The 27,977-nt window shown below is 39.1% G+C and overlaps 2 protein-coding genes and 2 pseudogenes across 6 annotated transcripts in view; 2 read left to right on the top strand and 2 right to left on the bottom strand.

The window, feature by feature from the left end:
* METTL4 (methyltransferase like 4) overlaps nt 1–3,353 on the bottom strand; it is a 137,392-nt gene extending 134,039 nt beyond the window's left edge. For all 5 annotated transcript variants that reach the window (XM_030925907.1, XM_030925910.1, XM_030925909.1 and 2 more), the window contains exon 1: nt 2,989–3,353. The gene's annotated coding sequence lies outside the window, so the exon portion shown is untranslated. The remainder of the gene's footprint in view (nt 1–2,988) is intronic.
* LOC104654137 lies at nt 661–1,133 on the top strand (annotated as a pseudogene).
* Nucleotides 3,354–3,381: 28 nt separating the features above from the next.
* NDC80 (NDC80 kinetochore complex component) overlaps nt 3,382–27,977 on the top strand; it is a 45,725-nt gene continuing 21,129 nt past the window's right edge. Inside the window, exons 1-10 of the mRNA XM_010353187.2 lie at nt 3,382–3,537; nt 4,821–4,930; nt 6,833–6,910; nt 9,591–9,714; nt 9,825–9,997; nt 10,783–10,885; nt 17,513–17,602; nt 20,511–20,604; nt 21,878–21,984; nt 22,687–22,831. Of these exons, the coding sequence (XP_010351489.1) occupies nt 4,830–4,930; nt 6,833–6,910; nt 9,591–9,714; nt 9,825–9,997; nt 10,783–10,885; nt 17,513–17,602; nt 20,511–20,604; nt 21,878–21,984; nt 22,687–22,831 (1,015 nt within the window). The 5' untranslated portion in view covers nt 3,382–3,537; nt 4,821–4,829. The remainder of the gene's footprint in view (nt 3,538–4,820; nt 4,931–6,832; nt 6,911–9,590; nt 9,715–9,824; nt 9,998–10,782; nt 10,886–17,512; nt 17,603–20,510; nt 20,605–21,877; nt 21,985–22,686; nt 22,832–27,977) is intronic.
* LOC104654136 lies at nt 26,840–27,841 on the bottom strand (annotated as a pseudogene).

A 27,977-nucleotide genomic window follows, 5' to 3' on the forward strand; every position in this document is an offset into this window, starting at 1 on the left:
ACAAGTGATATTATGATGTACATTGGTTTTCATCCACAGTTCCTGGCTCAGAGCCCCTGTAGCCTTACTGAGTGCACGGATGAAGGCTGAGTTGATCACCACTGACCAATGATGTAATCATTCATGTCTATACAATGAATCTGGGAGATGTGACACTATCTCAAGATAAAAATACTGTCAGAAATAAATTAGAGGGAAGAAAGGGCCAGCCTAAGAGTGACAATGACACATGATGGCAGCCACGACAGGCTCAGGAGTAGGAGTACCTCTCAATTTCCAACTGTTGGAAGAACCTGAAGAAGGTTAGAAAGGGATGGCCAGGCATGGTGGCTCACGCCTGTAATCCCAGCACTTTGGGAGGCCGGGGCGGGCGGACGGCCTGATGTTGGGAGTTCGAGACCAGCCTGGCCAACATGGTGAAACCCTGTCTCTACTAATGGTACAAAAATAGCTGGGCGTGGTGGCATGCACCTGTAATCCCAGCTACTCGTGAAGCTGAGGCATGAGAATCACTTGAACCCAGGAGGGAGAGGTTGCAGTGAGCCGAGATTGCACCACTGCACTCCAGCCAGGGCAATAAGAGTGAAACTACATCTCAAAAAAAAAAAGAAAGGAGTATGAGATGGCACAGTTAGCTAGAGTCTTGAAGATGATAAAGACATGACCCTTACCAAATGGACAGGGATGATAATTGGGCCTCCAAGAACAATTTACGAAAACTGAATATGCAGCCTTAAAATAGAATGTGGACCTAAATACCCAGCAGCACTCCCCTCTGTAAGACGTGTAACAAAAATTAATACGGAATTAGCTGTTCTAAAGGAGTGGTGGACTCAAGAGCCATTTCAGTGCCAGCAAAATAGTAGAATTCACATAGCATCAAAGTTGTCTTAGAAGAGGTTGGACACCTAATGACATCTAAAGAAAACATGAAACTCCCTCAGCAGCCTGAAAGACAAGTGTTACAGCAATTAATCAAAAAGAAAAACCAGTCCCTTTTCCCCACCCCCATTCAATTTAAGCAGTCTTCATTTTCAACAGTAGTAAATTTTCTAGATACATCTTGTAGACTTCAAAGTACTAGAAAGGCTGCTCCTATTCCAAAGAAATGTATCTTAAGATACTGTGAATGATACGAACTTTTGTCCATTTGAAATATGTAAGTTGTGCTATAACACATCATCCTGTCCAGCGACAGGATCAAGAAAGTATATTTAAATTGATCCCCATCATAACTGGTGAGGTACATCTAATTCAACTGTGGAAAGACATCACACAATCACCTTGCTGCTCCTTACATGGCCTGGGGTCTCTGCCTTCTCCCCTTACCACTCTCCCTGCCTCCCACCCCCACCCCCTGCAACAGCCCTCTAGCCTGGGAGGCTTGTTAGAGTAGATGCCAAGATCACAGCCTGTGGGACCACTGCTGAGTGTGTGGGCACTCAGTTTAAGTATTCAATGATACTCCTTCCAAACCACTGTCCTGTCCCCACCTCTTCCACTCCCACCTAGGCCAAAGCACAGATCATAAGCCCTCCACTCTGCTCCCCTCTGAGATTGGCCTTCCATGAGGAATTCGGGGCTTTCCCCCTATCTTCTCTTCCCCACCTTTATCAAGAGATGCTGCTCTCTCCCTGTCAAGTCTCTTTTTGCACTGCCACCACCCAACACTTCCTTGCTTTGACCAGAAGCCATAAGGTAAGGTTGGAAGCACATTTATTCACTCTCCACCAGCCTAGGAAATGAATATTGGGTCCTCAGCCCTGCCACTTTCTGCTGTTATCATCAGCCTTTTAACTCAGGTTTTGATATGGTGAAAAGAAGAGTCACCCGGGTTATTCAGACACCCCGGCTCTCAGGGTCCTTGGTAGTTAAACCTGGGAAAAGGCCACATGAAGACAACTGTAAGCACACATGATCCCTCTGAATTGTTTTCTTTTCCTGAAATTGTGCTTGCTCTTAAAAATTGAAGTTTTAAACAGGGCTCTCATTTGATCACCCTTGCAATCTATTGGAGTCTAGCTTGAAATGTGACAACTGGAACCAAAAGAACCGTGAATTTGGTGCCTACTTTGGTTTTGGTGCTGCTGCTTCTCAAGATCCTCAGCAGTGATTAAGAACTTGGAGCGCACAGCAGGAATATCAGGAAATTGTCAGGCTTGACTTCCTGGCAAATTGCTGCCAGGACCACTAAATGCTGAACTGTGGATGTATACCGAAATATAAGCAATTCTTTCTGTACTAAAGTTTTTTTAAATTTCGTATTTGTGTAAAACCACTTTTTGAAGCAACAACTATCTAGTCTGAAAAGCAAACGATGTTTCCATTAATATTTTCTGGGGAAAACATTAGTGCTAAGGATTTAACAATCTGTAGGTAAAGTTTAAGCTAATAGTATTCCACAAGGAGACTTTCTGATTATCGGACTGTTGCCTAATTTTAATATAATTTTTATATTAATATAATCCTTGGTTCCTCCCCATCCCCTTCATAGGCCACAGCTGATGTCAAATGGTCCTGGAATGGCTACTGAGAGCTAGAAATTCAGAAGGGAAAATTGAAACTCAGAGCAGAAAGGCAACCTGCCCAAAAATAACAACGCTAGTTAATAGCACAATTGCTACCAGACCCAAGTATCGAGACTTCCTGGAGCTGTGAGATCTTTCATCACCACCACTCTCCAGGTACCGGGCAGTGCCTGTTTCTGGGTTCAAACTCACAGCAGCGAGGAAATCCTATTTTAGCAAAGTGATTTACTGTTACCGTTGTTAGTGTACCCCTCTCCTGCGTCTCTGCTTCACATCCACTCCCTCGCCGCCCGCCCCCAACCACTCGGATTCTTCCTAGCCTCTCACAGGTCAGCCACCACCAGAGGACCGTGAGACTCCGGTAGGTGATCAAATACTGACCCCGAATTTCGGCGGCAGCCGTGCCAACGCAATCCTTGGAGCCCACCGCCCCCACTCCGCAGCCCCTCTCCCACCTCACCTCTTCCCTTGTCAGAAAAGCGGACGCCGCCTTTCCAGACTCTCCTCATGAAAACAGCACCCATCTAAATAGTGATCAAGAAAAACTCCCCTTTCAGTCCACAGGAAAAAACCTTTCTCTTTTTCTAAGAGTCCAGGGGCGCCGCCATGTTGCTGTACGGAAAAACGTTTCCAGGGCTAGTTGGAGCGCTCAGGGCGCTCCTCGGCGCTCAGGCTGCTCACGGGTCTTCAGACCTAACTTTAGGGGTCGTGCCCTAAAGACGGGATCCGATTTCGAAGGGACGCTTACACTGGCCCACAGACACCAGTTCCTGGGTGAGGCGGCAGGGCGCGACCAGCACACAGACTTCCAGCGACCAGGCGGTCGCATGAAAGTTACGGAGCGCGTCGTGCGTAATGACGTCAGCGCCGGCGGAGAATTTCAAATTCGAACGGCCTTGGCGGGCAGAGGAAGGAGCTGGTGTTTTGATGACGGCTGTCCTATCTAGCGGATACTTGCACGGTTTACAGAAATTTGGTCCCTGGGTCGTATCAGGAAACTGGATAAAAGGTGACTGATGACATTGGATTAACTTTGTTTCTGCAGAACTGTTCTGGATGAAGAAAGTAATGGCGCAAATGACTTCAATTTAGAGGTCCTGAGGCAATGTTTTGGTGTTTGCTGTTGAGAGAAGCGTCCAGGCCAAAACTGTGCGAGGCGCTGGTTTCACGGGGTCCATTCAATTTCTAGTGGCAAGGATTTCCCAAGGAGGAAAGGAGAGGGCCTGGGGGACACTGATGAGGATTGGAGGCTCGGGAGAGGAAACGGGGAAGAATTGAAGGGGGCGGAAAGAGATGGACAAGAGAGGATCCGTTGGGTGGGTTGCATCCTAATACTAGTGTAGCTTCTTAGTGGCCGTGTAGGACTGCGTAGAAGTCTTCATCTTAAATCATGAGAGCACATTATAAGTGGAGATTAAACGTGGACACACAGGTGTGGGTGGAAAAGTTGAAGAGATGAAAAAGCGCACATTGAAGAAGAAATAGGCGACCAAAACCAAGAAGAGTGTAATCAGTGTAAAAGACTAAGGAGTACCCAGAGAAGTAAAAGGATTGTCCCCTTCCTGAAAGCCAGGGCAGGACCTGAGAAGTCTGGGTGCAGAGATGAGACGGGATCAAAAGTTTTGTCGATCATGTGTATCCTAGGAGACAACCTTTTTAGCAGATGTGAAGGGAGTGACCTGTTATTGTGCTTTGTAAATGGAGGCAGCCTATAGACCATTTTATGGACCAGATGATTTATCCTTGTTGAAGGGGAGATTGATGCCAAAAGGGCAGTAATTGAGGAAACAGTGGGTTAAGGATAGAGCAGGAGAGATTGACATTAGGAAAACAGAATAGTTCCATTCTCTGAAACCAAAGAAAAGGAAACATTTTGAGGTGAATAAGAGAATTTGAGGTAATTTTTTTGTCTTCCTGTTGAAGTAGGCACAGCCAACAGCAGTGATGTGGTGTGAGTAATAGACAGGGCTTTAGCTACCACGGATACCTTTGTGAAGGCAAAAACCGTAACTTATTCATCTTTGCTTCTCCTGCATTGCCTAGCACACTCCCTTATACATAGTGGGCAGTTAATAAATGTTTATGTTGAATATTTTTAAATGGAATTAAATAGATGTTCCCTGCAAATGAGAACTTCAGTGCACATTGACAAATACAGATACCCCAGGGGAAAGATGATGATCTTGAAGAAACAATGAAACCTGACTGCCTTTCTGTTTAAGGATAAATAGTTGCTTAATGTACCATCTCTATCTGGAAAGTTTTTTTTTAATACTGAATTCGTGAATGTAGGTCATCAGCATGAAGCGCAGTTCAGTTTCCACCGGTGGTGCTGGCCGCCTCTCCATGCAGGAGCTAAGATCCCAGGATGTAAATAAACAAGGCCTCTATACCCCTCAAACGTGAGTATTTCCCTTGTGGTTCCAGCTTGCATGCTTTATCATCTTAAGCAAAGAAATCATCAAAATAGTTAATACAAATATGTAATATGAGTGATGTCTTGGTGAATCTTGTCTGTTCCCAGGGGTACCTAATTTTAGATCAATGAAATCTAAAAGTGGACATGATACTCTGCTAGGTGTTGTGTGTCTCATTTATTTCTTAAATTCCCAAAGCCAAATGCTTTACCAGGCACCCCCTAAAAGGACTGTTAATTCTCCTTCAGTACTCTCTTATATTTCTCTTTTATTCTAGAGCTACTTGTTTAAGCAGACTCTGTGCTGTAACTTAGAGTTCACTGAGATATCTCCAATTAGCAAAGCTTCAATCAAATCAGAGCAAAATTATTTGCTCTCATAATAAGGTATAATATAGTAGCAGCCTACAAAACACCACTCCCCCAAATTCATTCCTCAAGATTTGCTGGAAAAAATATCTGAAAGAACTTGCTATCATAAAACTATGGTTTTTCATTATGAGTGATTATCTTCCAGGTAAGAGAAGGCTATCTGTAAGCCATTGTAGAGCTCTGTAAATTCTTCTCTAGGACCGAGGTACAAGTTACTTGCTAACGGTTTTTAAATTAGTTGGATTTACATAGCATGAGCGTATGCTACTTTTAGAAATTTGAAATATTTATATATTTTTCCTTTTGAATACTGTAAACCAGGAAAATTTTTGTGCCGTTATACGTTACTTATGCCAAAAAGACGTTATGCCTTTAATTGTATTACAAGCTAGAAGGTCACCATTGTCAATGTTTTTTGCCTGCAGTTTAGATAATGTAATAAGTGCAGCTACATTCTGATACAGAGTAGGTTCTAAAAGAAAAAAAAAATGTAAATGTGGTTAAGATAGTGGGAATCATAATGTAGATAGGATTTTTGTTCTGCAGAGAAGCCAAAGACTTAAATCTGCGTAACAAACCTTACCTTTGACCATTTTGTCTTAACTGGACTTCTTACCTACACTTTTCTTTGTCTTGGCAAATAAGTGAAATAAGCCGGGAATAGACAATTAAACAGCACATGTTCTCATAGGTAGAAGCTGAAAAAAGTTTATCTCATAGAAGTAAAAAATAAAATGGATGCTACAGGCTGCGAAGGGTAAAGAGAAGAGGGGAAGAGGGAGAGATCTGTAAAAGGACACAAAATTATAGCTAAATAGGAGGAATAAGTTCTGTCGTTCTATAGCACTGTATAATGACTGTAGTTAACAATAACATATTGTATAGTTTTAAATAGCTAGGAGAATATTGACTGTTCCCAACACAAAGAAATGATAAATGTTTGAGATGATGGATATGGTAATTACCCTCATCTGATCACTGTACATTATATGTATCACAGCATCACTATCTACCCCATAAATCGGTACAATTATGTGTCAATTTTTAGTTTTTTTCTGTTAATTTAAAATTAGAAAGTAATAATAGTGATGATATTTAGGCCTGAAAGTATGTTCTGCGTCTTTGAGCTACAAATTTTCTATCTTGTTCTTTACCTTCAGGGGTGTTTTTTCACCTTGTTTTTACCCTTTGAAAATGCAAATTTAGGGTAGAAAATGTTTAGATAGTTATTAAAAATGAGATGAGTAAAACAGAGCATGCTGAGGTTAAAACAAAGACTAAATCTACCAAAGGGGACCTCTGCTGGTCCCTCAACGTTACAAGCATTATAACTTATAGTACCGTGTGTAGCCCATCCTGTTTATAACAGCTTTCATGACTGCTAAACATTTTTATGATTTTTGAATTATTTTTATAGGTAGTGGGGAAGAGTTGTTGGTTCTAGCATATTTCTAAACGTTTCTCAAGCTAATTTTTATTTTTATTTTAAAGAGTTGTTTTCTATTTTCCTTTAAAGCAAAGAGAAACCAACCTTTGGAAAGTTGAGTATAAACAAACCAACATCTGAAAGAAAAGTCTCACTATTTGGCAAAAGGTAATTATATTTTTTATTAGCTCTAATAAAGGGATTCTTATAGTCATACATTGTTGCCCTCAGAGAACAAATACATTAGATGACATGGTTCCTTTCGAGAGAAAAGTTATAATCTAGTTTTCCTCTGATTTTAAATGGTTAACATTTTAGGTTATATCTGCTTTAGACAGTATAGCTAACACATTCAGACCCCTATTTCATTGTTACAAGTAAATAGTTGATCGAAAATTCTATACCTAGCTTTCAGACACAGTGGAGTCATCACATTTTAAAATAAGGAGTGGCCAGGCATGCTGGCCACACCTGTAATCCCAGCACTGTGGGAGGCCGAGATGGGAGGATTGCTTGAGTCTAGGAGTCCAAGACCAGCCTGGGCAACGTGACAAGACTCTGACTCTACATTTTTTTAATTAGCCAGGCAGGCATGTAGACCATGTTCTGTGGCTCACACCTGTAATCCCAGCACTTTGGGAGGCTGAGATGGGAGGCTGAGATGATCTTGAGTCCAAGAGTTCAAGACCACCCTGGGCAACATCGCAAGACCCTGTCTTTACAAAAAAAAATTGTTTTTAATTAGCCAGGTGTGGTGGCTCACACCTGTAATCCCAACACTTTGGGAGGCCAAGGTGGGCAGATCACTTGAGTTCAGGAGTTCAAGACCCAGCTGGGCAACATGGTAAAACCCTGTCTCTACCAAAAATACAGTTATTAGGTGGGGGCAGTGGCACATGCCTGTAATCCCATTTACTTGGGAGGCTGAGGCAAGAGGATCACGTGAACCCAGGAGGCGGAGGGTGCAGTGAGCTGAGATCATACCAGTGAACTCCACCCTGGGTGACAGTGAAACTCTGTCTCAAAAAGAAACTTTTTTTAATTTAAAAATTAGCCAAGCATCATGGTGCACGCCTATAATCCTAGCTACTCAAGAGGCTTAGGCAGGTTTGCTTGAGCCCAGAAGGTCGAGGCTCCAGTGAGCCTTGTTAGTGCCACTGCACTCCAGCCTAGGCAACAGAGAAACGCCCTGTCTCAAAAAAATAAATGTAAAATGAAAAAACATCATCGAGTCCAACATTTTAGTCTTTTTTTTAACAGTCTAAAAGGTTAATGAGAACTCCACAGAGCTTTTGTTTTATGGGCTATATCTGTCGAAATTAACTGTACTAGAAAGTAAAACTGAGAAAAATTTAAAATATATATTCAATTTAAAATAACAGTCCATTACATGGTAACATAAATAGCATGTTTTTAACTTTTAAAAAACATATTTTCAAAAATATAACAATTTCAGTAAGAAGAGTGACATTGTTACACATTTTTGCAAATCTCTTATGGCTTAATAGCAGACAGCTAGATTCTAATACTTGCTTCTGCATTTAATCATTTACAGTATCATACATCATGTTACCAGCCTTTGGAAAACTCCACTGTACACTCATGAGAGATTGAAAATGAAAAGAGCAAATAACATCTTAGTTTTATCATAAAACTAGTTTTGACTTCTCAGTGATCCCTAGACAACACTTTGAGAACAACCCTCTATCTGGAGTAGGTCCGTAGTTGTCTAGGCTGCAGGTTGGAGAAGGATTGACTGTTAATGGGCATAAGGAGACTTTGGGGGATGATAGAAATGGTCATATTTTGATTGGCAGAGGTGACACAAATGCGTATATTGTCAAACTTCATCAAACTGTATGCTTTAAACAGGTGCATTTTATTATCAACAAATTATGCCAATAAAATTGATGTTTTTTTAAAATTGTTCAACCCCAAAATTAAGGTGATAAATTATGTTGTTGTCTCGCCAAAGCAAAACTTTAAGACAAACCTGTTTCTTCCATTGTTTCGAAAATATTTAGAGGTGAAGTACTTGTCACCTTTTTAAAAAGTCTCTGCCGTGAAACCAATTTGGTTTTATTGGTTTAAACTTCCATTTTTGGTATTTATTTCAGTTGATAAAAAAATCTTAAGGTATTTTTGTAATATAACTCATCTCAGAGCTAAACTTTAGAGGTGATAGTAATGAAATCTAATATTTATGGAGCATTCCTATAGGCCAGACATTGAGTGTTTTATCTATGTTAAATCTTTCAATCAATCCTCACAACTGCCCTATGAGAAGATAGTGATATTGTCTGCATTTTTTTTTTTTTTTTTTTTTTTTTTTTTGAGATGGAGTCTCACTCTGTCGCCCAGGCTGGAATGCAGTGGCGCGATCTCGGCTCACTGCAACCTCCACCTCCCCGGTTCAAGCAATTCTCCTGCCTCACCCTCCCAAGTAGCTAGGATTACAGGTATCTGCCAACACATCCAGCTAATGTTTTTGTATTTTTAGTAGAGACGAGGTTTCACCATCTTGGCCAGACTGGTCTTAAACTCCTGACCTCATGATTCACCCACCTCGGCCTCCCAAAGTGCTGGGATCACAGGCATGAGCCACTGTGCCCAGCCAAGTGTGTGTTTATTCTTGCCTTGTTTTACATCCTTATGTTTAACTGCTGTAACCTCATATTTTACTCTTCATTATTTGCTCTTTTTCTCTGCTTTAAATGAGATAAATCTGTTTAGTTATAAGAATGTAATGTTTGATGTTGATATTAAAATGCAAAACTGCCTTGAAATAATTTAGTCTTGATCACAGAAGGAAATAGTTTTAACTGGCTTTTTAAAAATATATTTCCAGAACTAGTGGACATGGATCCCGGAATAGTCAACTTGGTATATTTTCCAGTTCTGAGAAAATCAAGGACCCGAGACCACTTAATGACAAAGCATTCATTCAGCAATGTATTCGACAACTCTGTGAGGTACTTTAGGATTTTAATCTCAACTGTGATTGTTGTCAAAATTATTGGAAAATCATTTTCCAAAAATTTTCCATTACAAAATGTTTGGTGGTTCATAAAAATTATTGTAGTTTCTTACAGAAAATGGTTATGCATATAATGTGTCCATGAAATCTCTACAAGCTCCCTCTGTTAAAGACTTCCTGAAGATCTTCACATTTCTTTATGGCTTCCTGTGTCCCTCATACGAACTTCCTGACACAAAATTTGAAGAAGAGGTTCCAAGAATCTTTAAAGACCTTGGGTATGTACATTTCTCATTAGTTAGAGATGTGACTGGCACACAGAGATGAAACAAATTAAATCAATTTGTAAAAAGTTTGAGTTACAGAAATAATATGTTTTAGGATGACCACTGTGAAAAATATATGTAGGATAAATTGAAGAGAAAAAAAGCAACTGCTTACAAAAAAACAAATAAAAATTGCTGGTATAGAAGCAGGAAGGATTAACAAATTGTTAGTAACTGATGAAGTTTGATGATGGATACAGATGGATTAAATACACTTTTCTTTGTTAAAAAAAAACTACTCGTAGGTTATTACAGAGCAAGAGAAGATAGAATATAAAGCCCTGAACTGCTGAAGTGACAGAGAGTAGAAAAGACAGGCTGGATACCACAGATTTTACAGAAGCCAAAAAAAAAAAAAAAAACCAGGATTCACGCCTGGTGAAAACAGAGTGTGATGAAATTGAAAGGGGGAAGAATGGATTTGGAGGTGTACATACATGTTGTTTATTGGAGGTATATTGAATTTGAGGGAACATAAGATCCTTTGGGAGAGTAGTCCAGCATTTTGGTTGTATAGCTCAAGTTCTGCAGCTTGGGGGATAGATGTACACAGTAATCTACAGAGAAATAGACAGAGATTAAGATGACTAAGGATAGAATCCCAACATATCTTACCTCTAAACAAGTCAAGACTGGGTGTGTATGTGGAATTGTTTAATGTAGCTTCTTGATTAACCATTATGTTTAGTAGATTATAGTAACATCAAATTAGCTTATGTTTTTCTGATTTCTCATAGGTATCCTTTTGCACTATCCAAAAGCTCCATGTATACAGTGGGGGCTCCTCATACGTGGCCTCACATTGTGGCAGCCTTAGTTTGGCTAATAGACTGCATCAAGGTATTTGATTTGTTCTTTTGAAATGTATACATGGGAAAGGGTCTTTATCCTCAAAAAGATATTTTTCTCTCCCAGTCTTTTGACAGTATTCTCAAAGTCTGTTTCAGAGTTTTCATTTTTCAAAGCACATTTAATTTTAAGTTTTTCAAACTAGTATCACGAGGTAAAAGGAAGAAAGTACCAAATTGACAAGGAGATTATTTATTATCATGAGGCTTTACAACTCAAAAAATGAATCAATAGGAAATTCATTTTTTATTTTCCCTCATGACATTCATTTTCACCCCCTTTTTTTTTTTTTTGAGACAGTCTTGCTCTGCCGCCCAGGCTGGAGTGCAGTGGCGCAATCTTGGCTCACTGCAACCTCTGCCTCCCGGGTTCACACCCTTCTCCTGCCTCAGCCTCCCGAGCAGCTGGGACTACAGGCGCCCACCACCACGCCTGGCTAATTTTTTTTTTTTTTTTTTTTTTGTATTTTTTAGTAGAAACGGGGTTTCACCGTGTTAGCCAGGGTGGTCTCAATCTCCTGACCTCGTGATCCGCCCGTCTCGGCCTCCCAAAGTGCTGGGATTACAAGCGTGAACCACCGTGCCCGGCCCATTTTCACCCTTTTTAATTAAAATCCATATTCACTGCAAGAAGTTTGGAGAATGCAGTGATATAACCATAATCTCCAAACTCAGAGACAATAACATAAAACATTTCCTTGTGATAGTTTGTTTTTGTTTTGTTTTGTTTTGTTTTGTTTTGTTTTGTTTTTGAGACGGAGTCTCGCTCTGTTGCCCAGGCTGGAGGGCAGTGGCATGATTTCAGCTCACTGCAACCTCCGCCTCCCAAGTTCAAGAAATTCTCCTGCCTCAGCCTCCTGAGTAGCTGGGATTACAGGCATGCACCACCACGCCCAGCTAATTTTGTGTTTTTAGTGAAGACAGGGTTCCACCTAGTTAGCCAGGCTGGTCTCAAACTCCTGACCTCAGGTGATCTGCCCACCTCAGCTTCCCAAAGTGCTGGGATTACAGACATGAGCCACCATGACCAGCCCCTTGTGATACAGTTTTAAAAGTGTGTATTGCTGTGCAAAGTACTATATGTATATTTTTTAAACTTTTGATACATACTGAGAAATTTTTCTCTAGAAAACTTGTATCAATTAAAAGCTCAACAATATTTGAGCACACCCATTTTTCCAAACCATAAGCATTGTTGTTTTCAAACCTTTATCAATTTAGGAGGTGACAGATCACTGTTTATATAGAAATATGTATGTATATGTGTATATATGTGTGTGTGTGTATATATATTTAAACAATTTATGTTTTTACCATTATTTTTCTTTTAACTTGCTTGTACATGGTTTTTTAGGCAAGTTTGTATTTCACCATTTGCTTTTTGCTATGAATTTGAATCTTTATTAAACTTACTGATAGTTTTAATAGTTGGCAACACAACAAGCAAAGAAAATTGACAGTTAATTTTTTCTTATTTACATTTTTTGTTTTTAAAGGTGAACTTGTTTACATTTATTACAATATCTACTCTCTTTATATTTTTCTTTATTTGTATTGATTTGCAAGAATGCCATTTTATAAGTCAAAAATGGTTGAGTCAGAGAAATTAGCTCCCGTCTATATGGTGCAAGTAATTTTTTTCTCCCTTTCTTTGTTTTTTAATTTCATGTGCTGTTTTGTCTGTTCAGAAATGTGAGTTTTTATCTAATTTAATGCAGTCTCTCCTGTTGTAGCTTCTGAGTTTCCTGTCCTACTTAGTGCTAGAATTCCTAAAGCTAATACTGTTCCCCTGACATTGTCTTGGCCATCAGCAAGCCTTTAACTAAATGAAGTCAGGCACTGGGTATATGGATTTTGACCCCGGAGCCATGCTGATACGTATAGTACCACCCATTGTCAAGAGAGCAGAATTCCAATGCCATAGCCCATTAATAAAAATCCAAGTTTCATTGGGCTTTATATATAACATGTATGCATTCAACTTGTTTCTCTCCAGTGATGCCCATGCACATTTGATAACTACTTTTTTGCTCTCACCATCAGATATCCCCATTGTCACTAGAACACTTAACCCTTGTTTGCCTAAGCAGCTTATGATATTGTGTGGTTGGGAGATAGCATGTGGAGCTTGTGGATTACCTACAGTAGCTTCACTTGGGGAGGGGCCTCTTGTGATACCTCCAAGCCCCTCTTTTTTTTTTTTTTTTTTTTTTTTTGAGACGAGTCTCACTCTTTCGCCCGGGCTGGAGTGCAGTGGTGCAATCTCAGCTCACTGCAACCTTCGCCTCCCAGGTTCAAGCAATTCTCTGCCTCAGCCTCCCGAGTAGCAGCGATTATAGGCACCCGCCATCACATCCAGCTAATTTTTTGTGTTTTTAGTAGAGATGGGGTTTCACCATGTTAACCAGGCTGGTCTCAATCTCCTGACCTCGTGGTCCGCCCACCTCAGCCTCCCAAAGTGCTGGGATTACAGGCGTGAGTCACCGCGCCCGGCCCTCCAAGCCCATTATTTAAGTTGGAATCCCCTCCTTTTTATATTGCTTTGCATGATGTGATGTATTAATCCATGAGAGACTGCAGGTTTCTTTTTCTAATTTTCTCTCTCACTTAACATAACCCTAGAAATTTAGCCACGTTTAGGAAGGCCTCTTTTCCTCCCCAATGTTTTTTAAAACACAATTTTTCAAATTTTCTCCTAGTATTTTTATGTGTATTTAAATCTTTGTGCTGTGTTTAAATCTTAATTCATCTCCAATTGATGTTAGTATAAGAAAGAGAAGCCCTTCTTTTTTAAATGATTCACTGATGTATCTCAGTCCCATTTATGGAATAACTGATATTGGCCAGGTGCTGTGGCTCATGCCTGTAATCCCAGCACTTTGGGAGATGGAGGCAGGTAGATCACCTGAGGTCAGGAGTTCGAGACCAGCCTGGTCAACATGACAAAACCCCGTCTCTACTAAAAATACAAAAATTGTTAGCCGGGTGTGATGGTGTATCCCTGAAGTCCCAGCTACTTGGGGAGCTGAGAGGCACAAGAATCATTTGAACCCAGGAGGTGGAGGTTGCAGTGAGCCAGTATCACACCACTGCACTCCAGCCTAGGCAACAGAGCAAAACTCCATCTCAGAAATAAATAACTGATATTTTCCCCACAGTTTGAACTGTCACCAGTATGTTCTTAATTAAACCTATTTCTCGGCTCTTTTTTTTCTATCCCTGCTTCATGACTATACTAATTCCTGTCACTTTCTAATATATTTTATCTAGAGGAGGAACATTCTTACTTCTTTTCACAGTGTTAGCTACTGTCATATCCTCACTCTCTAAATTATTTTTTCAGATTTTAACAAAATCTTGTGATTTTGTTATTATTGATATAACATTGAATTCATGATATATAAGGGGAAATTTCCATCCTGTCAGTGTTTAATCTTGTCATTTGGGAAAGTGTTAAATCTCATTTAGTCATCTCTTTTGTTCCTTCAGTAAGATTTTGTTTTTGTTTTTTGTTTTTTCATTTTATGGGGTTTTTTTATTTTGGTTTTTTTTGTTTGTTTGTTTTGAGACAGAGTCTTGCTTTGTCGCCCAGGCGGGAATGCAGTGGCGTGATCTCAGCTCACTGCAACCTCCACCTCCCAGGTTCAAGCAATTCTGGTGCCTCAGCCTCCCAAGTAGCTAGGATTACAGGTGTCCACCACAACGCCCGGCTAATTTTTGTATTTTCAGTAGAGACAGGGTGTCACCATGTTGGCCAGGCTGGTCTTGAACTCCTGACCTAAGGTGATCCACCTGCCACAGCCTCCCAAAGTGCTGGGATTACAGGCATGAGTCACCATACCTGGCCATGTAGTTTTCTTAATATCAAACAACGTATTTTTTAATCAATGCCATGTGTTTTGTTACTATGAGGAACAGGTTTCTCTTTTTTTAATTCTATTTCTATGGTGATTATTACTAAAAGAGTTTTTTGTGTTTACTACCCTTATTGAATTGCTTTATTACAACTACTGTTCTCAGTTGATTTCTATTACTAACCACTATTTTTAAATTAAATATTTTTCATTTTGTCGTTGAATATGATGTATTCAGTAGAAGATAGTGTTTTTCGTGTTGAAGTTTATTCACTTTTATCAAGAATGATCTTTGAAGGTTATCCTATGCTTTTGCAGGATGTATTGAAACTATTGTTGTTGTCTTGACCTGTTGATCTAATATGTTGATTTTCTAATGACCTCTATTTGTTCATTGTTTATTATTCGTTATGCTCCTGAATTGTTTGTTCATGCTTTGTAAATAAACTTTGATTTCCTATCTTACTATGCCTCCTTGCACAGAACTTGGCAGATGATCAGTCCTTATTACAGTGTCTTAAGTGATAATAATTTAGCCAAAGTTACCATGTCTTCTCTACTAAGGACCATAAATAAGAGGGTTGCATACACTTCAGGAGCGTCTTTTTAGCCTTCTGGTTAGTGATCAAAGTGGACTTGGGCATGACTTATCCCAGATCCCTCTGTGTCCTTTTCCTCCTCTGATGTCTCACAATATTAAGAAGTGGTGTTATAGTAGAAAATGCCACCTTTAGATGAAAACATGATCCAAATCTATACTTTTTATATCTACAATTACAGGTTGAAACTATTTCAACCAGTCTTCCTAGTTCATAATTGTTCAGTCCTTTCAGTAGTCTTTTCTATAGCTCTTGGGGATCTGTATGTCCCTGTGTAAGGCTCTCCTTGAATCTTGCAAAGTAGCAAGAGTTTTCATAAGGACCTTGACAAGGTGACAGAAACTGTCTTTACCCTGATGACAAGATATCAGATTCTGTTCCTTATCTTGGGTTCTGCCCTACATGTCTTTCAGACTTTATTAAATCTGTGTGTTGGCCGGGCACGGTGGCTCATGCCTGTAATCCCAGCACTTTGGGAGGCCGAGGTGGGTGGATCACCTGAGGTCAGGAGTTTGAGACCAGCCTGACCAATATAGTGAAACGCTGTCTCTACTACAAATGCAAAAATTAGGCATGGTGACGGGCACCTGTAATCCCAGCTCCTCGGGAGGCTGAGGCAGGAGAATCGCTTGAACCCAGGAGGTGGAGGTTGCAGTGAGCCAAGATCTCAGCCACTGCACTCCAGCGTGGGCGACAAAGGGAGACTCCGTCTCAAAAAAAAAAAAATCTGTCTGCCACCTGAGGCCTTGTCAAAACAAAGACAAAATAAAAGACCCAGTTGTTAGAGCCCTTCCACATCCGCCTTAGATAAACAAAGCATCTTCTGAGTGCCTTTAGAATAGGAAAGGGGTAGCAGGGCAAACAGCTCTAGGCTAAGGACATTGTCTCCCTGAGAAGTCCTGTATGTGAATTCCAAGATGACAAAACTTAATTGTTTTTTGAAACCCCATTCTTCTTTTGTGTACTCCTACCGCATAATCCTTTTCTTAGAAGTTAGTATTCTTATACTTAGTGTTCATTATACTATTAGATACATATTTATATCTTGGCCAGGTGCCGTATGATTCCCTATTTTTGTTATTATTGTTATTCCCTGCACTTTGGGAGGCCAAGGCGGTTGGATCACCTGAGGTCAGGAGGTTGAGACCGGCCTGGCCAACATGGTGAAACCCTGTCTCTACTGCACATATAAAAATTAGCCAGGCATGGTGGCTCATGCCTGTAATCCCAGCTACTCCGGAGGCTGAGACAGGAGAATCACCTGAACTTGGGAGGCAGAGGTTGCAGTGAGCTGAGACTGCACCACCGCACTCCATCCTGGGTGACAAAGTGAGACTCCGTCTCAAAAAAAAAAAAAAAATACATATTGATATCTAGATATCTATATATCAAGTTAATAATAGATATTAATAGATATATTTATATCTAGTATATCTGTATTTATATCTACCTTTATGTATATTTATAGCAATTTCATTTAAATTTTCTATTTTTTCATGTTTTAAATGTTATATTTTTAAAAGAAGATATAAAAACAGGCATTCCAAAATGGAATTTCTATGCCTTAAAAAGCTTTAACTATTTTCCTTTTAGCTTGTCAATTTTAAACATCTGAATGTTTTGCTATAATTTATGTTATCACTTTCGATTGAAACTATTGTATTTCTAAAGATTTTCTATTATAAAATTTCGTCTAAAGTTCATATTGTACATACTGAATGAGTTACTTGATTAACATTTGAGCACCAAAATTGAGCTCAAAGAGAAAAATTATTATTGGCTCACCTTTTATGTGGCAATTCTGTTTTGGATTCTTAAAGTTGCATTAAAATGTGTCTATTTGCTCTCAGTGGGTTAATAACAGCATAAAGGTCAACATTTTTCCCTGTAGAACGGAAGTAAATATAGAGTCCGTCCTTTCTAGATCCTGAAGAGTTTAGTTACTAAACGAAAGGGTTTTGAAATTATCAAAAGGATACCTTCAAATTGTTTTATTCAAAAGAAAGTCAAAAGTGTTAATGTTCAATATAATGACCTATCAAAAGAGACTTTCAGTTGCACAATAATGTAAATGCTTCTAAAATTGACACTAAAAACAGAATTTGCCAAAATATGAAAGTTGCATTTTTCAGATCAACTTGCTTTTCTTGCTTGTGTACTAATTAGATACATACTGCCATGAAAGAAAGTTCACCTTTATTTGATGATGGGCAGCCTTGGGGAGAAGAAACTGAAGATGGAATTATGCATAATAAGGTACCATGTATTATCATAAACTGTAATGATGAATCGCCTTGATATTATTGTGTCACTATTAGATTTAATACAGATGCCCCTCAACTTATGATAGAGTAATAAACCGACTATGAGGTGAAAATATCATGTCAAAAATGCATTTAATACACCTACCCTGCCAAACGTCATAGCTTAGCCTAGCCTACCTTAAACATTCTCAGAACAATTAAACTAGCTTACAGTTGGGCAAAATTATCTAACACAAAGCGTATTTTTATAATAAAGTATTGAATAGCTCTTGTAATTTATTGAATACTATACTAACAGTGAAAAACAAAAAGGTTGTATGGATACTTGAAGGATGGTTTCTACTCCATTGCTTTCGAACCATCAGAAAGCTGAAAAATCTGAAGTCAAACCATCGTTAAGTCAGGGATTGTCTGTATATTCGTTTGTAGAGTTGTCTTTTTGCTTCCTGAAAACATTCTAAATTTGATTTTTTTTTTTTGAGACGGAGTCTCGCTCTGTCGCCCAGGCTGGAGTGCAGTGGCCGGATCTCAGCTCACTGCAAGCTCCACCTCCCGGGTTTACGCCATTCTCCTGCCTCAGCCTCCCGAGCAGCTGGGACTACAGGCGCCCGCCACCTCACCCGGCTAGCTTTTGTATTTTTTAGTAGAGAGGGGGGTTTCACCGGGTTAGCCAGGATGGTCTCGATCTCCTGACCTCGTGATCCGCCCGTCTCGGCCTCCCAAAGTGCTGGGATTACAGGCTTGAGCCACCGCGCCCGGCCATTGATTTTTTTAAATATTAATGAATCTGTTTGAATCACATTACAATTTCTTAAAATTAACTAGGCACAAAAATTTGAAAATGTTAACTAAGTGAAAAATGGAAGGGGATTGAATTAAATCATAACATGTTACATGTTATAGACGTAATGTTCCTTTTCCTCCTTTCTGTTGTAGACTGAAGATATCAATATTGGCAACATTATTTTAATGTAATTCTTTGTCAATACAAAACATAATAAGTTGAGTCTTAAGATATTGCACATGGGTAGGTTGTTTATTTTGTTTTGACCTTTTTCATTAGTCATATTGTCACTTAGCTCAGAGTCACCACTTCCAAAAGTGGTTGAGATAAAAGAAACATTAAGATTATACATTAATATTTCCTAGCATACATAAAAAACCAGTCATCACACAGGCCACTTAGAAGAAAAACTATTCTCTGTTCTAATTCTAACCTTCATTCTTTGAAACTTTTGTCACAAAAGAAAAGTGGGAATAATTTCAGTCCCATCTTTTATGACTGCCTGGGATATAGTTCAAAGATACATCAACCGACTAGTGTTGGCATCATTGCCTTTTTCTTTTTAACAAAAAATAAACACACACCTTTACTACTTAAACAATGATCCCAGCTAGACTTTGATCCTACCCTTGAGAAAATTATCCTCCCACATTGCAATATGTGTCATTGGGCTGCCTCTAATTGCACCTCAGTTTTCACCCAAGTACATTACAACATCTATTAAATATTAAATGTCTTGCCAGACACAGTGGCTCGCACCTGTAATTCTAGCACTTTGGGAGGCCGAGGTGGGCAGATTGCTTGAGCTCCGGAGTTCAAGACCAGCCTAGGCAACATGGCGAAAACCCATCTCTGCAAAAACTACAAAAATTAACTGGGTATGGTGGTGCATACCTGTGGTCCCAGCTACTCGGGAGGCTGCAGGATCACTTGAGCCCAGGAGGTCAAGGCTACAGTGAGCCAAGATCATGTCACTGTACTCCAGCCTGAGGAACAAAGTGAGACCCTATCTCAAATAAAAAAAAAAAAAAGTGTTAAATGTCTTGACATCAATCCTAAAGGTTAAAAATTATTCTTGCTATCTGAGCTATTATAGCTATTATTTCAAATAACAATATATAAAGAAGCACATGGAAAACTATAAAGTACTGTTGGTAATTAAAGTTGTCAGAGTATCTGTCTTCACAAGATTCTGATACTCAGTTTTGTGAGTCCACAAACTCGATATTTTTAAACCTATAAGATCAAAATTGACCAAGCTTAAGGAAACTGATTCAGTCTTACCAAATTCACAGCAACTGATCTGAAGGAGAATGAAAATGTATTAATTTACCATCAGTGATACACCTTTCCAGTTACATGAATACTCAGACTACCTATTCAGGGTCACTTCAAAGTCACCTTAATAAGTAACAAATTATCACAAAGGGAATTGGTTTGTCTTGAGGGATATTTACTTCATCTAGGCTATGGAAAATTCTGATCATCCATTCTTGCCTTCTCATAAAATCTACATTCTCAGTGACCAAAACATCTCATGAATGCAAAATATAGTGTTATTTTCTCTTGGATAAATGTTAAGAATTCTAGTATTGTGCTGTTTGGATTGCTACTCATTGTGCAACTCATTTTGTAGACTGAAGTTACAATGTAATTGTAGCCTTCATTAATTACATTTGGGTTTTTACAATTAGACCTTCTCAATTCAATTGGACTTAGATGATCAGCAGTTTGTTTAAATTTTTCATCAGTTGCTTTATTCCTAAAGATGATTAAGTTTGTGCATTTCATGTTGAATTACATGTATTAATAAGCTTCCTTGTTTGTTTGACCTTCTCAAAATTCTGAAGGTATGGCTTACTGTTTTTAAAGATTGCCTTTGTCCAAATTTAAGTGTTATTTTATCCTCATTATTCATATTTAGAAGTAGCAGACTAAATACATCTGTATAGCATAATTATATAGCCTAGGTTTTTGTCTCTTATTTATAGGTTCATCTGACTACTTAGTATTTCTGACTATTTTTTAAATTCGAATTTAAATTTCCACCTAGAAAAGTGAAACAAACCAAGTAGAGAATCATGACTTTGTTTTTATAATCTGCTTAACCCCATAGTTGTTTTTGGACTACACCATAAAATGCTATGAGAGTTTTATGAGTGGTGCCGACAGCTTTGATGAGATGAATGCAGAGTTGCAGTCAAAACTGAGTAAGTGATCTCGTTCTTAGGGTGCTTGCTTTTGGTCATTTGACTCAGCTCATTTAGTGGTAATTTATGTACCATATCCAATGTTCATATGAGTTACTTACTTTAAATGGACCTGGATGCCTACTGATTTTTATCTTTGTAGTTTCTTTGGTGGAGAGAAGTTAAGCTAAAAGAATACTAGTGTTGGAGCCAGACCTGAGGCAGAACCTCTTACTGTCTGTGAGGCCTTAATAAAACATTTGACCTATCTGACAAAGTTTAGCAGCAGTAGATGTCAGTGTAATAAAGTACCAAACACGCTACCAGAAGCACAGACGGTAATCAGCAAATGTTATTCCTCTTGGAGTATAATATCCCTATGTTGTCCTTGCTTACTATTTGAGAAATTAAAGTACCAATTAGTCAAAAGACCTAAGGTCTCTTTCAAAATTTGTGGCAAAAGTTAACAAGACATTATACTTCCAAATATGTAAGGAAAATCTTTTTTTTTTTTTTTACTCATTTACAACCTAGTGACATACAGTATTTACTAGCTGACTCTAAAACATTCCAGAGGTATTATTTTACATTTTCGTTCTTCCTGTTGAAATAGTCTTGTATATAAAGTGCCAAAATGGAAGGTAAAGTAGATAAATGGAGGTGAAGCTATTCCTCCAAAGACAATGGAATCAATCACCTTGCACAGTATTAGCACAAAAGGTGAAAGCATTCCCTTATAGTCCCCTGGATCTGTATCTTCCTAAAGAGTAAACTGGACAATTTCAGCTTGTTCACATGGGAAAGGGAGCAAAATAAATGGCTTTAAGAGAGGAAAATTTAGAGTGATCCAAGCATCTAGTGAGAAATTTGATAGCTCTGTATATAATTAACCAAGCATAAAAACTGCATTCATTCATTCAAATAAATATTTATTGTATACCTGCTATGCGCCAGCCACCATTTAGGCACTGAGGATACAGTAATGAGTAAGATAAAAACCTCTGCCCTTATGAGCTTACGTTTTAGTAGACAGAAAGAGGAATATAATGAAGTGAGCAACTTTAAGTCAAATGGTGATAAGTGCTTTGGAGAAAAATCAAGCAGGACAAAGAGAGTCGAAGTACAGTGGAGTAATGGAAAGCGTTTGCTATTTTACAAGAATGGGATGTACTTCACTAATAGTGTTTTGGGCAGAGACCAGAAAGAAGTGAGGGAGGGAATAATGCTGAAAACTTGGGGAAGAATGTTCTAGGCAAATTTGAGGTCTTAAAAAGCTTTTGGATTTTGTCTCCAGAGGATTTATTTAATGTGGATGCTTTTAAGCTGGAATCATTAGAAGCAAAAAACAGAGCATTGAATGAACAGATTGCAAGATTGGAACAAGAAAGAGAAAAAGAACCGGTTAGTAAACATGTTTACACACTTACTTGAGAGCTCCTTTAGATTTTTGGGTGTCCTTGGATATTAGCTGTCTTTATCAAAATTTTTTAAAAATAGATTAACAAATTAAGCTTCTTAAAAGTTAAATTTTCACATAGTGAACTCCCAATGAAAACATGTTTGGTATCTGTGGAGCCTTGTTTTCCCTTGTGGTCTATCAGCCTTAGACTAACGGTGCTCTGAATGTGATGAAAGATTCTTACCTGCTTACATAAGACCAAAAGTACTTTTGAATAAAGGCCCTGTACTATATACCTCTAGGGAACATTAGTCACAAGAAGCCCTGAGTTTTGCAGATAGTGCAAAAGGAATGGTTAATAAATGGGTTTATATAGTATATTGTATCCTGAGTTTTCTAAAAGCTAAATATTAATATCCAGATATCTAACTTTATTTTCTGCATTATTAGTGAAGCACTCAAACTGCTGTTGTAAAATACCAGATTTTAAATGTTTGTGCTCTTTCAACTCTAGCCATTGTTTTTTTTCCTATTTCAAACTGACAGTATAGTCCCCTTTTAGTTATTTTGACTCCCTCTAAAAGTGAAAGGAAAACTCAGATCTACCTTTCTCTAAAATAAATTTAAATAATATTGCTTTACTTTAAAATAAAATATGGAATGATTATTGAAAATAACTGAAGTGATATTCTTTTCTCTTAAAGAATCGTCTAGAGTCGTTGAGAAAACTGAAGGCTTCCTTACAAGGAGATGTTCAAAAGTATCAGGCATACATGAGCAATTTGGAGTCTCATTCAGCCATTCTTGACCAGAAATTAAATGGTCTCAATGAGGAAATTGCTAGAGTAGGTAAGCCGAGCTAATGCTGAAAGACTGAGATGCAAACCCATGTGGGATTTATCACGTGTCAAAACAGCTTTGTTATCCATATCTTTTGTTCTTCTGTGGTACGTGCCTAGAGCAGGCTACCAAGTTTCCAGTGTGTTTCATATTTGTTTCCTAAGGCTGCTGTAACAAATGACCGCAAGTTTGGATGGCTTAAAACCACAGAAATGTAATCTCCCAGAGTTCTAGAGGCTGTTCCAGCAGATCTGCATCCCTCCAATGACTCAGGATCTCTTCCTTGCCTCTTGCAGCTTTTAGTGGCTGGCAGCATTACTGAGCTATGTTCACATCACTCCGATCTCTGCCTCCATCTTCACATTGCCTTCTCCTCTGTGTGTTTGTATTCTACTACCTGTGTGAAATATCTACCTCTGCCTCCATCTTATAAGGACATTTAGGATGAGATTCATGGCCCACCTGGATAATAATACAGGGCTATCTCTTTATCTCAAGATACTTAATCACATCTGCAAAGACCCTTTTCCCAAATAAGGTAATTTCACAGTTGCCAGAGACAGAACTTTGTATATTTAGGTGGCCATTGTTCAGCCTACTACTCCTTACATGTTTTCAGGCATTTGGCTTTTTGAAGCCAAGAAGGGCCTAACCTAAGAAAACATGCTGCCTGAATATAGAAATATATAAAATATTCTATACAAATATATACTCTATTCCACTTTGTAATTAATAAACCATATAAACCAGATTCTTTTGTTTTTTTGAGATGAAGTCTTGTTATTTTGCCCAGGCCGATCTTGAACTCCTGGGTTCAAATAATCCCCCCACTTCAGCCTCCCATGTAGCTGGGACTATAGGTGGGCTTCAGTGTGCTTGGCTCTAATAAGCCAGATTCTTGATCTCTGCCTGCCTCAGTCGGCTATAACTGGCTATCCTCCATCACTACTGCCTAAGCAGCTCAGCAGCTGAAACTGATTTAAAGCTGCAGGTACTACAGTTCTTGGGGAAAAGAGCAACTATAGAAAGCTCTTTCTTGTCTTATAAACTTACTTTCATAAACACAGCAATCTTAATCATAAAATTCTGTAAAACACTGTGGCACATGCAGTTGTTTGATTCTTCTGCAGTGCCTGAAGGAGAGTAAATAAAGGTATCTACAAGTCACAGAGCCACTGGGCTGTAGTTTTAAAAATAAATTTATTGACAACTGTACTATTCTCCCAGGACTTTGCCTACTTCTGTTGTTTCTTTTGGGATTTTCCACGCTGTGTCTGTCCCATGTGGGAGTTGTATACATGGCCCTTAGAATATTTGATTTAACTCTTAGTCTATGGAGTATTGATTGTCAACTCAAGACTAGTAATTACCAGGGTTATTTGCTGAATCTGTTTTTTTTTCCCCAAATAACTCTGATTTATATATATATATATATATATATATATATATATATATATATATATACGATTTGCTCTAAAGCAACTCTTTAAATATATTAACTACTTTACACTTCACCCCAATCATGTCCTTTGTTTATTCTCCATGATGACAAAGAAGCTTGTACTAAATTATTATTATAACAATTTTTATAATGCAATTAGTCCTTTTTCTTTTTTTTTTTTTTTTTTTTTTTTGAGATGTAGTCTTGCTCTGCCACCCAGGCTGGAGTGCAGTGGCACCATCTCAGCTCACTGTAACCTCTGCCTCCCGGGTTCAAATAATTCTCCTGCCTCAGCCTCCCAAGTAGCTGGGATTACAGGCATGTGCCACCATGCCCGCTAATTTTTCGTATTTTTAGTAGAGACGGTGTTTCACCATGCTGGCCAGGCTGGTCTCAAACTCCTGAGCTCGTGATCCACCCGCCTCAGCCTCCCAAAGTGCTGGGATTGCAGGCGTGAGCCACAGCACCTGACCTTTAATCAATACTTTCTAATACTAATACTTTATCTTTCTTGTCAGCATATGATCAAGAGAACTGTCATACATCCTTCTTATTCTTGTGAAAACTTTTTCTGATAGCTGCAAACTCAGTAGGTGAGAGAGAAACTCTTAATCATTTGCCATTCCAGAGTGATTTAGTTTGAGACATTAATTTTATAACTGTTAATCTAAGATGTTTTTATCTTATGAGTGTTTTAACTTTTTTGATTATGTAAAGCCATTCATGGCTTGAGTGGATGAAACATATTTAAATTTTATTTTGTTTTTGTTTTGTTTTGTTTAAGAGACAGTGTCACTTTGTCACCCAGGCTGGAGTAGAGTGGCTCAATCTTGGCCCACTGCAACCCCTGCCTCCTGGGTTCAAGCAAGTCTCCTCCCTCAATTTCCCAGGTAGCTGGGACTACAGGCATGCACCACCAGGCCCAGCTAATTTTCATCTTTTTTAGTAGAGACAGGGTTTCGCTATATGTTGACCAAGCTGGTCTCAAACTCCTGACTTCAGGTGATCCGCCCACCTCAGCCTCCCAAAGTGCTGGGGTTACAGGCATGAGCCACCGTGCCCAACCATAAATTTTATAGATATTATATGTTGTGGATTTTTTTGTGCAGATGCCTGTGATCAATGCATAAAGTTTGACTTTAACCATGAATTTGCTTTAAGCTCTGTGCTGCAAATAGGTTGTAACAAACCAATATACCATAATATCAATCCTCTCCACTTTCAGGATGACTCTCTTGACCCCTTGGTCATCTTCATCCTTTCATCCCAGCCTGCTATAAAAATGCTATCATATTCTATATAGGTCATAAGTCACAGAAGGTTGGAAAACACTACTGGTAAACAGAGAAAGCAAAAACCTAACCAGTTTGGTATGGTTATCACTGAAAATGTCAGTAAAATATGAATAAACTCTGGTGTGTGTGTGTGTGTGTATTTTTTTTTTTTTTTTGAGTTGGAGTCTCACTCTGTCACCCAGCCTGGAGTGCAATGGCACGATCTCAGCTCACTGCAACCTCTGTCTCCTGGGTTCAAGCGATTCTCCTGCTTCAGCCTCCCAAGTAGCTGGGACCACAGATATGTGCCACCATACCTGGCTAATTTTGTATTTTTAGTGGAGGCAGGGTTTCACCATGTTGGCCAGACTGGTCTCAAACTCCTGACCTCAGGTGATCCACCTGCCTCGGCCATAATAAGTCTTATCTCATTTTTTCACATAGTATAAATCATATTATTATACAGGACGACATTAAGACCTAGTAGTTCTTAAACAATGTTACCAAATAACCACATATCCCAAAGGCAGACAGTCTTCACAGTGTACTTTTATCTCATTGAAGTTGAAGCTGTTCCTTCACTATATTTTTCCACTTCAATGTGAAGTAGACTGTTAAGGTTTCATTGGGGTTTAATTATGTGTCCTTTTAAAGAAAAAATGGTTTCGACAATTCTTCTACAATTCACAGTTCTCAGACAGTAACCTTTTTTGTAAATCATATAGTCCAACCATGTTTTGAATAACCAGGTGCTCTTTAGTAGGTGAAATCTCTCAATGTGACTATAATAAATAAGCATCTGTATCCTGATTCTTATTTATGGCGCCTCATCATATACATATATCCTGGAACCAAAGTAAGATGATTTTCCTATGTATCTCCTACAATCCACTTAATTGTTTTAAAATCAGAATATTTCTGTCATTTATAATTTCTGTTTGGATGATAATTCTGACCACCACCTTTTTATGACTGCTTAAAGCTAGTTTATTTTATTTTATTTTACTTTATTTTCCCAAGACAGTCTCACTCTGTCCCCCAGGCTGGCGTGCAGTGGCGCAATCTCGGCTCACAGCAGCCTCCGCCTCCCAGATTCAAGTGATTCACGTGCCTCAACCACCCGAGTAGCTGGGATTACAGGCATGTGCCACCATGCCCAGCTAATTTAGTAGAGAGGGGGGTTTCGCCATGTTGGCCAGGCTGGTCTCGAACTCCTGACCTCAGGTGATCCACCTGCCTCGGGGCTTCCCAAAGCGCCAGGATTACAGGCGTGAGCCACCGCACCTGGCCACTGAAGCCAGTTTAATCTACTATTATATACTTTTCAAATTTGCTTTAAAGCAGTGACTTTACTAGAAATAACAAGTGTACTGGCTTTCTTCTGTAAACTGTTGGTAAGCCCAGGAAGGCAATCCACTGCAACTCCAAGCTCTTCACTTATACTTTTCTTTCTCCAGAAAGTTAAAACTACATTCAATGAGCCTTTTGAGAAAAAAATCAAAAGTTTTCCTGCTGAACAAAATTTTGGCCATTGTTTCATGGTCCTCAGAACCCTTAGGGAAAAAAATCACTATATTTTGATGATGGGTTTTCTGTTTGGGAAGAACCAGAATCACTGGGATTAACCAAATATGTGTGACTCAACTGTCATGGCTTAGTTTTTTAGGCAGGTGACCTACACAAGTCACTTCATTTTCTTATTTGCCATGGCACAATCCCCACTTCTGGGAACTGTTTTTTCTGTAACAAGAATTTAGAAAGGGATGTTTAACTTTCTGAAATAGACTGCCTAATGTGGTTTAATCTGGGCTTTTCACCTTGTCCAACTGTTCTGTTTATGTAAGCAGTCAGCTGTTTTGGATATTTCTTTTTTTTTTTTTTTTTTTTTGAGACGGAGTCTCGCTCTGTCACCCAGGCTGGAGTGCAGTGGCCGGCTCTCAGCTCACTGCAAGCTCCGCCTCCCGGGTTCACGCCATTCTCCTGCCTCAGCCTCCCGAGTAGCTGGGACTACAGGCGCCCGCCACCTCACCCGGCTAGTTTTTTGTATTTTTTAGTAGAGACGGGGTTTCACCGTGTTAGCCAGGATGGTCTCGATCTCCTGACCTTGTGATCCGCCCGTCTCGGCCTCCCAAAGTGCTGGGATTACAGGCTTGAGCCACCGCGCCCGGCCTGTTTTGGATATTTCTTAACCTTCTTCATGTTTTGTTAGTGAAATTAGAGATCCTTTTTCTAGGAAGGTCAATGGAGTGATCCTCGATATTACGAAAGTTTCATTTTGTTCACATTGTGAGTTTCAAGTGTCATATTCTCTTAAATATTGACACCTTGTGGTATCATGGAGCCTCAGTCTAGAATGTCCCTTGGTCCCGTGCGGGGCCATTCAAATGTAGATGCATGCATGAACCCAGAATTCTTAATGACAGTCATTATTTATGAAGCC

Source organism: Rhinopithecus roxellana, chromosome 21 (assembly GCF_007565055.1).
Source record: "Rhinopithecus roxellana isolate Shanxi Qingling chromosome 21, ASM756505v1, whole genome shotgun sequence".
Taxonomy (NCBI): Eukaryota; Metazoa; Chordata; class Mammalia; order Primates; family Cercopithecidae; genus Rhinopithecus; species Rhinopithecus roxellana.